The 13,706-nt window shown below is 49.6% G+C and overlaps 1 protein-coding gene across 1 annotated transcript; it reads left to right on the top strand.

The window, feature by feature from the left end:
- Positions 1-12,263, top strand: LOC144126256 (cryptochrome-1-like). Its single transcript, XM_077660328.1, has 9 exons — positions 1-342; positions 403-511; positions 4,696-5,011; positions 5,720-5,808; positions 5,921-6,061; positions 6,131-6,298; positions 6,395-6,687; positions 7,543-7,748; positions 11,090-12,263. Exons 1-9 carry the CDS (start codon positions 146-148, stop codon positions 11,284-11,286), a joined length of 1,716 nt encoding a protein of 571 aa, XP_077516454.1. The 5' UTR covers positions 1-145; the 3' UTR covers positions 11,287-12,263.
- The last annotated feature ends 1,443 nt before the right edge of the window (positions 12,264-13,706 follow it).

The raw sequence follows: 13,706 nt of genomic DNA, 5'->3' as shown, positions 1-13,706 counted from the left end.
GCCCACGGCCGAAGAGGCACGATGAGGGTCCACGGTGACGACGACCACCACCACCGGTTGAGCCAGCCCGCTTGGTGATAAGTTTCGCGGGTGCTTGCTCCGATGGACGGCGCTAGCCGATCAACGCGTCCGTAGCGCGGGCGCCATGTCGCACCACCAGCAGGCGACGTCCGGAGGCGGCGGCAATGAGCGACACGTGGTGCACTGGTTCCGCAAGGGGCTGCGCCTGCACGACCAGCCGGCGCTCAGGCTGGGGCTCCAGGGAGCGCGCACGTGCCGCTGCGTCTACATCCTGGACCCGTGGTTCGCCGGCTCCTCCAACGCGGGTCTCAACAAGTGGAGGTGAGGCCAAGTTCTGTACCCGAGCGAGCAGGGCACCAACATGGCGTGCGCCGCGCACAGGTTCCTCCTGCAAAGCCTCGAGGACCTGGACGCCCGGCTTCGCAAGCTCAATTCGCGGCTCTTCGTCATCCGTGGACAGCCGGCCGACGTGTTCCCTAAACTGTTCAAGGTAAAAACTTAGGGATGCCCCTAATCGCGTCAGTGATCCGTATAACCCATCGTTCTGCACCATCTCGGATTTTGTGGGTTCCCCCAAGGTGATCACGTCGGCGCCCGTCACCAGTTCCCCCATTAGCTTTGCATGGGCTGCTAGTGAGGACTGCTTCGCATACATGCTGCGGAGTTCCGCAGTGTCGCAAACGCGTTACACGGTCCTGGTGCCTAACCCCGCCATGCACGGCCGCGCAGTGTCCTTTTTTCTCTTTGAATATCAGAGTCGTTCAATGCATTTTACTCTATTTGCTTATGTGCTGTCGTGAAAACAATCCTTATAGCCGTCGGAACCTTTCGTGCGGTGGCGCGAAGAATGGCTAGAAGCGTACGAGGCGTGCCATCAGTGCGTAACGTGCGCATGTGTGGCACACGAGCTATGTCGCGCTTACTGCTGTAGGAACGGGTAGGGGTGCATTGTGTCGTGATCACGCAACGCAGCCAGACGCTGGTGTCGGGCCACATAACAGCCACAAGCGCTGGATCGTGTTTGAGGCGCATGTAATCAGGCCAGAATAGTGAGCACGTACACCACTTATTTTACCGTCACTGTTCAGAAGAGGAGAAAAAAAATTAAACATGCCGGTGTTTAGTCTGCCTCACCTCCTGTCAATATGCCGCAATATGCCGCATGGTTATGACATGGAAATAGGCTTTTTTTTTCTGTAATCGACGATATGCGCTGCTCAGTCAGTGTAAACGCGATACCATTTTCGGTGTGCGAGTACGTCAGCATTCATCACGAACACGTATATGGGAGAAATGTCTGAAGATATACAATGCCATATTGCGCAATTTTGGCGCCTAAAGCAAGTACGAGCGATTTCAGACAGCATGTTTTACAATCAATCAATTAATCAATCAATAAGCATTAAACGGTACGGCACATCGGGTTACACACGCAGTACCTTTAATCCACGGACGGATATCGAACATGTGTCAAGATGTACAAAAAAAGATATGCTTAGATGCACCTAATCGATACCGGAGGTCGGCCAGAGCTGCTCCCTCCTTTCGTAAGGTTCATTCAGAGCGTGCAAGAAAAAAATAAAAGGAGTTCGTTGCGGACAGTGGCGCCATGAAACCGCATTCAGTGTTCTCCCCTGGAAAGGTGCCGGGTTATCGGCGTGCCGGTTGCGTGTCTGTGGAGCTCTTGTCTGATCACCTGCAGCGTCGTCAGAGTCATTGAAGGGGGAAGCACGGCCATATGTTAGACAAGCAGCGAAAAAAAGAAGTTAAGAGAAAAATTGACAGAACGATCAAGAAACCTGACGCGAAAAAGCTGCGACAGCAGTGGGATTTACCCTCGTTGGTTACTTCGATGCGTTTCCCCTATTTTCCCTATACACGAATGCTTTTCCCTACATACTAAGCCGGCGCTTCACACACGCGACAGGATCTTTTGTGGTGGCGCCTCTGGAGGGTGGAGATGGGGTGGATCGAAGATGGCAGTGGGTAGGTCGGCAGCCCCCTAGCTGGAGGCTGGTGACTATGGAGGGCAGCTGGATGTATATTTTGAACTCGATTCCGCCGCAGCTTTTTCGTCCTGCTGATCCGTGTACTTCTGATGGGTGGAGCTTCACACAGAATACGCCGGCATTTTCGCTAAGTGCCACTGGCACTGCTGCCACAGTAAAACATTAGTGACATAGAAGCCGCCGCGGTGGCTGAGTGGTTATGGCGCTCGGCTGCCGGCCCGAAAGACGCGGGTTCGATCCCGGCCGCGGCCGATTTCGATGGAGGCGAAATTCTAGAGGCCCGTGTGCTGTGCGATGTCAGTTGCACGTTAAAGAACCCCAGGTGGTCGAAATTTCCGGAGCCCTTCACTACGGCGTCTCTCATAGCCTGAGTCGCTTTGGGACGTTAAACCCCCGTAAACCAAACCTTAGTGGCATATAGGCCACGCACGTAATCGAAAGAATGAGGAAAGGTTACATAACAAAACAAATACTGTCAGCATAATCAACACTGCTTAGTCCAATTCCAGGCAAATGATTACATTCAGTGATAGAAAAATTTGGGGGGACACTTTTCACCTTACGAGTATGCCGCGATAGCGTTAAAGGGTTGGACGCATAAAGAGCAGACTGCAGCTGGGGATCTTTAACGTGCACTGACATCGCACTGCACACGGGCGTCTTTTGCGCTTCGCGTCCATCGAACGCGGTGGCCGCAGTCGGATTCGGCTTAGTAGCCGAGCGCCATTAAAATGAAATTCCTGGCAGAGTGTGTGGTGGCTCCATCTGTTGATAAATATTTAGGGGCACTTTATTTTTCGCTCTTTGTATAGTCCCACAATAATTTTTTGTTGATAAATATAGTATACCGGTTGTTTGCTCTGACTGGCTGAAACGTTGGCCATTTTGCCCGCTTCACCGGAGATGACATCGTAGAATTGACTGAACACCAATGACTCAAATCGGGGATAAAATTGAAGACTTCATTTGCGATTTTCTCAGCAACGTACGATCGCGATCAAAATATTACAGGACGTGCATTCTTGGAAATAACTTGAGAACACAGCGCTTGCAGACAAAGGACCAGAACAAGAAGGACACACACCTGCGCTGGTCCTTTGTCTGCAAGCGCTGTGTTCTCAAGATGTACCCCAACCAACTCGCCCAGCAACAAACCTTGCTTGGAAATAAATTTGTTATAGCTCTACCTCTAACACAGTCGCCTGGTATTGTTATCAGCGGATAGAGCATGCACGTCCCGTCATACATCAATATATTTCAGGCGACTGTACGCGATTGCATTGGAATATTCTTTTTCCGCGCACTCACGTCCCGTAAACTTTTGATCTCGATAGCACATAATCACCTTTTCACGTAGAAAAAAACGCTTGTACCGTTGCGGAAGGTTATAAGCGTATAGCTTCCTGTTTCCGTTGATTTTTCTTTTAGCACTCCTTTAAAGGAAAATAAAATTATTTCGCGTCAAATACTTGCAAACACAGATGCTAACATTTATTTTAATAAAATTGTGACCAAGTTACTTCCCGGAGTTTCAAGTGATTACGCGCGCGAGCCTCACCAGCTTGGTGAGTTACTGCATGCATGCTGCACCATTAGTGACCTGCGATGGATAAGGGGATGGGGCTAAGTACGTTGGCGGCGCAATCACAAGCAAGGACATCAAGCATTCGGGAACATTGTTCACGTTGCCTACTCTCACTCAAAATGTGTAATGAAAAAGGCAAACGCAAAAAAATGAACGTGAAGTTCCAGTACACGCCGAGTGACATTTCAGTATATAAAAGTGATATATTGTGCGTGTGTGAATAGGCTCTGTTATGTAACTTGACGTGATGTCTAACAACGCGAAACGATTTCGGACTAGCCATTTTTTTGTAACCACGAGCCACACCACATGATTAAGGACTCAAATTATTTAAAAGACAAAAGCGTTCTGCACTACAAAAAATATGGAACATACGAATGCCTTAATTAAAAAAAAAAACTTCTGTCGGCAGAATCCTGAGGTCACCACAACAAAACACGACTATAATTAGTTCCAGTCAGATTTCGTATGGCGTATCATCAAATACGAGCAGTTATATTGTTTATTACAGCGGCAGCTGTTAAGGGCATGTTTTCTGATTTTGTGTAGCCGGCGTAGCATCGCGCCACGCTGATTGATCAGCATGCACTGATGCAACTGGAACGCGCCAAGCTTGAGTTGTCCAAACGCAGTGACGTCATAAAAGCATAGTGACATCAGCGCACTCTACCAGATAACAAACGAGCGTACTGCATTCACCTCCCCAGACAGCTGTCGCTGAGCCTTGCATTACATAGTGGTAACCGAAGTGTGGAGTTACCTCGTTGCACATGTGCTCTGCGCGTTTCCACCTGGGCACTGCATGCGCAGCAGGCACCCCGCTCGTCTGGGACACAGCTGAGACGTTTAGCATACAGCTTGCTGTGCTACCGTTACCGGAGTACCGGCAGCCGGCGCTTCGTGAGTGCGCATGCGTAGATCGCCTTGAGGGCGCCAGGTACCCGGGAGGACCAATCAGAGTGCGCGCACTGGCGGGCTCCCGGTAACACGGTACTATAGAGGCGTCTATTATGTCACCGTCTAAATACATTTTGAAATGACGCCATCCAGCAACAGCTGATCCGCGCGCTGGTGACGCAGGAGTGGCGTGTGACGCATCTGACGTTCGAGCAGGACCCGGAGCCGTACGGCGCCATCCGCGACCAGAGCATCACGGCGCTGGCGCACGAGATGGGCGTGAGCGTGGTGTGCGAGCCGTCGCACACGCTCTACCCGCTCGAGCGCATCTTGGAGCGCCACGGGGGCAAGGCACCGCTCACGTACCGCCAGTTCCAGGGCGTGCTGGTCGCCATGGAGCCGCCGCCGCAGCCCGTGCTGGCGCCCGAGTCGCTGCCACGCGCGCCCATCGATGACGACCACGACGAGCGCTTCGCCGTGCCCACGCTCGCCGAGCTAGGCGAGTGCTGTTGCGACTGCACTGCGTGTGTTGGATATATCGAAGAATATGTGTCGAAAACTCAATATTAAGGATATAAATTTATATGCAATCTAGATGCAAAAATACACTGCTGCAGCGCCATGCCGGCGTACTGCTAGGCCTCACCTGCTGCTTCGCATCGAACGGTGCATTAGGACTAGCCACTGTCTAATGCTGTTACTAGAACACTATAAATAGGATAATTGACCATTAAAATTAAGGTATAGCTGGTTTCCGCGACGTCTTCGGCAGCGAATCGAGGGTAGCCGCAGTGTCCAGTTAGGTTGCCTTCGCCGCATGACAGCGATGGGGCGTGAGAAACGGGTACCACGTCCCTTGTTCACCTTATCACGCCATTTCACAGCGCTGCCAGCATGTAGGTGCCCAAGGCCGCGCAGCCGACTCGCCTCCGCGCTGAACGAAGAACAGGAAGTGCTGCGCGCAGGGACGCGGTGCGCCGTTCGATATATCTAACGATGGGCGAATTGAAGTTCGTTATATTTCTTCCAGTACTTTTACACAGGTTTTCGATATAGCCAATAATGCACGCCGCGCGTCGGTATATAGCTCGCTTGGGAAGAAGCTACGTCGCATGATTTGCATAATGGCGTCTTGGACACAATCTCAAAACGTTTCGTGTCTAATTAAGCGTCGCGTTCGGACGTCACGATGCGCTCCTCTTTGCAGGCTTCGACACGGACAATTTGAAGGACGCCGTGTGGCCCGGAGGTGAAACAGAAGCCCTGGCCCGACTAGAGCGCCACCTGGAACGCAAGGTGCGAAGACCCTCGCCCCTTTCTTCCTTTTACTCCCGGAGGTCGTGCCTTATTTACCGACGTATCCCAGGAGCGCTGTATCGAGGCGCCCTAACGTCTCGCGCTGACGCAGGCGTGGGTGGCGAGCTTCGGCAGTCCCAAGATGACGCCCAAGTCCCTGCTAGCCAGCCAGACGGGGCTGAGTCCGTACCTGCGGTTCGGATGTCTCTCGGCGCGACTCTTCTATCACCAGCTGGCCGACCTCTACCGAAAGGTAACGCGCAGGCCGCGGCCCAGCGTTTTTTAAAGCCCCCCTGCAGAGAACGACATCGTTCGCGCGCAGATCAAGAAGTCGAACCCGCCGCTGTCGCTTCAGGGCCAGCTGCTGTGGCGCGAGTTCTTCTACTGCGCCGCCACGCGCAACCCGAACTTCGACCGCATGCACAACAACCCGATCTGCGTGCAGATACCGTGGGACGTGAACGCTGAGGCGCTCGCCAAGTGGGCCAACGTGAGTCACGTGCGTGCCGTAGTCATATAACCTGCGGGGTGGGTCACAGTGTTCGGGCTCACCACGAGGGCGCGCCCGTGTCTCCTCCTGGTGCAGGGACAGACGGGCTACCCGTGGATCGACGCCATCATGCGACAGTTACGCGAGGAGGGCTGGATCCACCACGTGGCAAGGCATGCGGTCGCCTGCTTTCTGACGCGCGGCGACCTCTGGCTCTCCTGGGAGGAAGGCATGAAGGTCTTCGACGAGCTGCTCCTGGACGCCGACTGGAGTGTCAACGCGGGCTCCTGGATGTGGCTCTCCTGCTCGTCCTTCTTCCAGCAGTTCTTTCACCTCTACTGCCCCGTGCGTTTCGGCCGCAAGGCGGACCCCTCGGGTGACTTCATACGGTACGTGCCCATTCAGCGCGCTGACGAAGTTTTCGACGAGGTTGAGCGCACCAAGAAGGAGTGAGAACTGGTTACTGGACTTGATACACATATTGCCGGAGCTGGGAACGAAACTATAAATCAACAAAAAAGCAGTCGAAAGCGAGGCGTGACTTTCTTGTACAGAATCATCCACTCTTGGTGCGAATTTATTTATTTAGGATACTGCCAGCTCTCTCTAAAAAGTGTGTGGCTGCACTGTTTCGAGGGCCACTGCGTGCGACACAGCCTCCTATTGTAGCAAGGTGGCATAAAAGAAGATGGACCTGGACGTGGTATTTCGCGTAATTTGCCACTTGGCTTCGATGTGCGGCCCCCAAGTACGGCCATGCGCTCGCGTGTTCGCACCAAGAGTGGATGACCCTGTACATCGTATGTTCAGTTCTTTGCTTCACATGCACGCCGCATAGTGTGTGCTCCGGAAGCAACTTAGGCCATGGGAGACGCCGTAGTGGAGGGCTCCAGAAATTTCGACCACCTGGGGTTCTTTAACGTGCGATGTCAGTGCACGCTAAAGAAACCCAGGTGGTCAAAATTTCTGGAGCCTTCCACTACGGCGTTTCTCATAGCCTAAGTCGCTTTGGGACGTTAAACCCCATAGACCAGACCAGATCATAGTGCGTGTTGCTCAAGCAGTCGCCTCTGCAACGTTTCGAAGGAAAACAGTACAGTTCTAATTTGGAGCCCAAGCAGCGTGGTAGGAGCTAGCGCCAACAATGGACGCTGTGGTGCTCTTACTGGTCACTTGCAAAGTTACGATTGCGCGTCGCTGCCAAGTATTGAGGCTCATCCTGACCTATGGTGGTGTGCATGCAGGCGGTACCTGCCGGTGCTGAAGCACTTCCCCAGCAAGTACATCCACGAGCCGTGGACTGCGCCGGAGTCGGTGCAGGTGGCCGCACGATGCATCGTGGGCCGTGACTACCCGCTGCCCATGGTCAACCACCAGGACGCCTCGCACGTCAACCTGCAGCGTATCCGACAGGTCTACCAGCAGCTCACACAGTGCGCAAAGACGCCAGGTATGCCTGTGGACGAGTGGCCACTGACGCTTCCGCTATCGTCGGGGTCGGGTTTCTGCAGCTCATGATTTGCAACAGTCATATAGTGTGAAGGTCTGACTGCATTGACAGTCGACATGCAAATATATATATAAAAAAAGAATGAACTTGTAACATCAGTCCGGTGCTGTATGCTACTACTGTGAATCAAAGGTAAAGTCGATCACAATAATATCTTCAAAAACTAGCTTCAGGAAAGAGGCATGACCAAAGAATTGGGTAGATCCCACTGTCTACGAGGAGTCTAATTAAATGCTAGATGTATAACAGCGTTGCTACTTCATAGTGCGGTGATTGTTTCTGTTTGCAAGACACTTTTGAAGAACACTGCATGTGGCGGCATGCCCCGCTGCGCACACTCCCATGAAAGAAAAAAAAAATGAATTACAATTACACAACTGCTAATGCAGGCAAAAGGCGCAAGCTGCCGTCCAATAATGATTACGCACAAAAAGATGCAGCCTGTGCGCTAAAATACTATGAAGACAAACATACCTTTCCCGGAAACATTTGCTCTCTCGGGAAAGTTAGCGTGAGGCACAATGCTTGGGGAGTGGTCACGTGACTGCACCTCCCGAGGATGGTACCCTGCCCCCCTGCTTCTGGTCTCTCTGGCTGCACGGACGCTTTTCAACTGCTATGACTATGACAAACAAGCTTTGCCCGGGGAATCTTCGCAGTAACAGAGAGCACTATAAAAGGGTGAACTGTGAAAATTGAAGCTGGTTTTTGAGGAAAGGAAATGGGGCAGTATCTGTCTCACATCTCTATGGGCACCTGAGCCACGCAATAATTTCAACCACCTGGTGATCTTTAACTTGCACTGACATCCAACAGCACACCGGCACCTTTCCGGAACTTGGCCGCAACAGTCGGGTTCGAGCCCGGAAACTCTGGCTCAGTAGCAAAGAGCCCTAAACTGTGATATATGCAATTTCTAGAGAGAAGGAAAATAGGTACACTCAGGCGATAAAACAACAACCAGGTGAATAAAACCTTTTGTACATTGTAGCACATGTAAAGCAAAAGTAAAGGTTCTGCCAAAGCTGATGTGTTAATAACACGACTGCAAGCTAAAAAAGAAAACCAGTATGGTTTTGTTTCTAGCCACACACACAATGCACGCAGGCCTTCATAGTATGTTAGAGGGCTAGCCGGGCACGATGACCATCCCCAGCTGGCATATAAAGAGCTGGTAGCCTCAATCACCGATTCGCGAGGCAGGCGCCTGCTCTCGAAAAATTACTTGCCACCGTATCACTACGATGACAGTATGATGCAGAGGCACCTGAAGGGTAGCTTTAAAGCTACAACTGTTAAGGACACATTTGCAGTTTACGCAGTGTAGGCATAACACGCATGGCATTGTGACAATGCGCCACGCTGGCTGGTCAGAATAAAGTTTTGTCACGCACAATGCGCCATGCTGACTGGCCAAAATTCCGATCGCTGATTAGTCCGAACAGAATTAAGTCATCTTTGAAGTCACGACTTACTCCTCCCTCGCTGTGAGTCTGTCAGGCCGGACACCTTACAGATGTTAAACCATGTGTGACACACGCATACCCTGTTACACCCACTGCCCACCTCCACACTCCATGGTTGGTTACTGCACTGGCCTACACACTCTGCAAAAGGCAATCACTAAGCTTACCTGTGGCACTAATGCAAGTGTAGCGGCACAAATGCAACTGACATCCTACACCCCCCCTCAGAGTTATTAAACACTCTGGCTTTTTGCACCAACCCAGCTGTCCCTGAATTCGCATTACCACAAGAGTAAACATCCGGTCTATTTTTTTACAGCACTAGCTGTTAAGGCGAATGTTTCTGGGCAAATGTGTTTGTCGTTGTTGTCTGTGCAGCCAAGTGTGACTGGGAGGAGGGGGCAAGATGGGCATCCCCCGCAGGGGTGCAGCTATGTGACTACACCATACATACAACCAGTGCCTTGCGCTCACTATTAAAACAACAAGCAAAGTGAAGGATCCCGGGGAAGGCATGGCTGTGTTCATAGTCATTTCGCATCAGTGCAGCCGAGCGTGACCAGGGGGTATGGGAGGGGGCAGAGCCTGCATGGGCTGCATCTTTCCATGCATAATCATTATCGCATGGCAACTGGTGCCAATTTGTTGCAATACCACTTGCGTAATAGGTGCTAAATTTTTTTTTCACTATAGGTCAGCAGTAATTATAGCAATCTATTTTTCAAGAACAGGCTGAAAATAGAATTTACTAGTTACAACATTACAATTTCAGTTAGAAGTATTAGGACTCAAAAGTTTGAAAAGAAACAGTTTTACTTCTTCGCGAGTGTAAAGTGAAAACATTTCATCAACAAGCTTGTTAAGAATTAGTGGAGCATAGAGGGCAGGCGTGTTCACCATATGTAATCTGAACCCTTGGCAACAGGAACCGTTTATGAGGTTGGAGATGATGGGTAGTGCGTAAGGAATACAAGATATTTTCTTTCGGTCACATGTATTCCATTACAACAGTTTCAGTAAAGACCAAGTCAAGTTTTGGCACTGTTCTCTGTATGGTGCATTATTGTAATCAGATATACAGTTCCAAGGTGTTAATGCCAACAGGCCTATCAGCCAGACAACAAGTATTGTCACAGCTTCCATAGCTTTTATTTAGATGGCATCATCAACCCACTGTTTCGGTGCTGTGCCCACAAAGCCAGAAGGACAGCACATGGCCATATTGTACAGCACTGTTGTGCTTTCTTATTGCCTAATGATGCTTGTAGAAAGTACAGTAAAATTCGGAAATATCGATTTCCTTAAAAAAACAGGTCTTCTAATTTTAAACATCTCGTATCTGATGGTGGTGCACATGACAACACATTTTTGCTAGCTTTTTGAGTTAAATAAATCACTCTTTCTTACCTTACAATGGTAACTATGCTAGAAGCTAACAGAAACATCACAGCCTGTAATTGAAGAGCTGGAACAATGCAACACTCGTTCCTACGGTCAGCCACTACCCACCTGGCCACTGAACATGGTGGATATGCATAGATAGCAACAGGTTTTTCATTGCGTCCACAGCCAGGGGTTTCAGAAAGGCCAGCCATGCCAATGTATTTGTTGAAACAACATTTTTTCAAGCATGCCTACCTTCCCTAGGCTGCCGAGAGAAAAGAAAAGAATGGAAGGGGGAAAGAAAAGAATGGAAGAGGGAAGTGCCATGTGTAAGTGGCAACAAACAGTTGTGCAGAATTCAGAGATCAGATTCCGTCTAAGTCGCATGTTTCAGTAGCCTGCTATCAACACCTGTGACTAACGTGCATGCAGGTTTGTTTCCCAGCCTGCCATCAGCTTCGCCCACAGAGTGTAACAAGCAGAACAACAACTTTATTGACGACCTCAAGCTCAGGGCGAAAAATTCCATGGTATGTTTCCATATTTTCACTTTACCATGCCGTGCCAAGGGACAATTAAGGGAGCATAGACGCCAAATTTTTGCTTCTGTGTTTTCTTGTTTCAAATGATGCATTAGACATAAGTATATGTGAATCACATCGTGGTATTCCTGCTCAACTACTCAAAAGTTTATACTGAATTTCTTTTTGATACAGTTTCGATTTCAGTTTCATCAATCGAAAGATGACTGTAACATGTAAGGTGGGTTTAGGTCTTGCAAGGCATGAAAAAAACTGCAATATAATAGCTGATACAGTTTTAGTTCACTACAGCTTAAAAGCTACAATGACAACAAATGACTATCAGCCGTTATACTGCAGTTTTTTTTCACACCCCGTGAAAACTAAGCACGCCTTGCACGTCACAGTCATTGTTCGGTTAATGAGACCAAAACAGCATCAAGAAGAAATTCAATTATCAATTACCGTAATTACTTGCATAATTTGAGCACCCCTAGTTTATTACCAGAGCTTATAAAAAAAAACAACTTTTCCTTGCACATTTTACTCTCCCCGCTGAGCCAGACCGCCAGCATGCATGCGGGTGTGCACATGGTGGGCTTGGGAAGATTGGCACAAGGCAGGCTTGGTACGAGCACCGTTCCCTTAGGAATTCAAAAGTCAAAACGTGCAATATACCGTATAAGTTGGCCTTTCTTTTGATGAAGAGGACAATTCGAAATTTGGGGGTCGACGTATACGTAGCGCCGACCTATATGCGGGGTCTAACATAGTTTTGCCCGAGCAGTGGGTAGTGTGCACCCCATGCCGGTACCCATTCCTAGCAGGATACATGGAGTTCCATGTGTAAAAAAGAATTTGTTTGTAAATTGGTTCCGGTAAATATAAACTTTGAAATGCACGCTGTTTACCTGGCTTTCTCGCGCTGGCACTCGCTTTCCCGAAAGAACAGTTGCGAGAGCAAACTAAGCAAACTACAATAATTTTTGGCGCGCACCGCAATCCGAAACTACTGAACGGTTTACTGTTCGGTTCGCCGCTAATCAGCCGGGTCACAGCGAGGGTGAAATTTTATTGCCTTTTACTTCCATTTGCCTCCAACTGCTGGCTTTGCGAAAGTATCGTTGTGCATCTATTGCTTTGAGCTGCGCATGCGCCGTCATGCCATCCCACGGTGATTACATAACGTAGGGGGGGGGGAGGGTATGCGTTGACTTATATTTGGAGTCAACTTTTTTTTTTTCTTTGCCTGTGAGGGGGTGCGAGCTTGTGTGGGGCGACATAGAGGTGGCAATTTAAGGTACAACATAATATATGTGTTATAACCTTTGTAGAGTTTTTTAGGACGCGCTTGTGAAATCTCCACGTATTAGCACACTTCATTTCTGGAGTTTCAATTTAAAAAAAAGAAGTGAGCAAATTACATGAATAAATACAGTACTCAGTGTCATAGGCAAATAGCACACAGTGATTCGTGTATTCTTATGCATCATTACAGATAAGAAAACGTGCACCTGGAATTGTGTGTCTATTGTCCTTTAAGCAGTACAGAGTCAGTTGTCTGGGTAGGCCTGATTGAATAAAACTGAGCTGGCATGTGCATGCAGAGTAACTAGATCAATGTATTAACAGCCTTTGTTACTTCTGTGAGGGTTCAAAGGTGAACCACAAAGCTGTGCAGTAAAATGGACAAAAGTAACAGCAAACTGAATTGACCCTCTGTGGTGACATGACATATAAACCACAAAATGTGTACCGTATTTACACGATTGTAAGTCGACTCGAATGTAAGTCGACACCCCCAAATCGCATGTCCGAAAAAAAAAAAGTTGACGCGAATGTAAGTCGACCCCCCCAATCGCATGTCTGAAAAAAAAAAAAAACACCGGTGGAGCGCTTCAAAAACGAAAATTTATTGCATAGATGGGCTATTCATCCTCACTTGAGTCATCTTCAGTGGTACTACTGTCGTCGTCGTCGTCGCCGCTGCGATCCCACAGCACATTGTCCTCCATGGAAAGCCTGCACTTCCTAAATGACCGCACCACGACATCGCGTGGAACGGCGGCCCAAGCGGAAATCACCCACCCGCACACAGCCGCCAGGGAGGCTCTCTTCACGCGCCCCGTTGGCGTAAGTTCCCACCCTTCTGTCGCCAGCCACTCGTTGTACTCACGCCGGAGCAAGTCCTTGAATGGCTTGTTAATGCCAACGTCTAGCGGCTGCAGCTGCCCCGTGAGACCGCCGGGAATCACCAGCATATCTGTATCTTCTTTTCGGAGCTCTGCCTTCACTTTCGCGGTAAGGTGGCCACAAAATGAGTCCAGCACGAGGAGGTTCGGATTACGATTTTTGAGGGATGCCCCTGGCCTCAGAAGCCACACCCGACGGTACCGATCAATAACTAAGTCATCCGTCATAAAGCCTTTTTCGTTCACTCGCACAATCACACCTTTCGGGAACATTTCCTTTCGCATAGTTTTTCTTTTGAAGACGATGTACGGTCGGAGCTTTGTGCCATCTGCCAA

Source organism: Amblyomma americanum, chromosome 3 (genome assembly GCF_052857255.1).
Source record: "Amblyomma americanum isolate KBUSLIRL-KWMA chromosome 3, ASM5285725v1, whole genome shotgun sequence".
Taxonomy (NCBI): domain Eukaryota; kingdom Metazoa; phylum Arthropoda; class Arachnida; order Ixodida; family Ixodidae; genus Amblyomma; species Amblyomma americanum.
The sequence above is the reverse complement of the archived record's forward strand: the minus strand, read 5'-3'. Positions and strand labels throughout refer to the sequence as shown.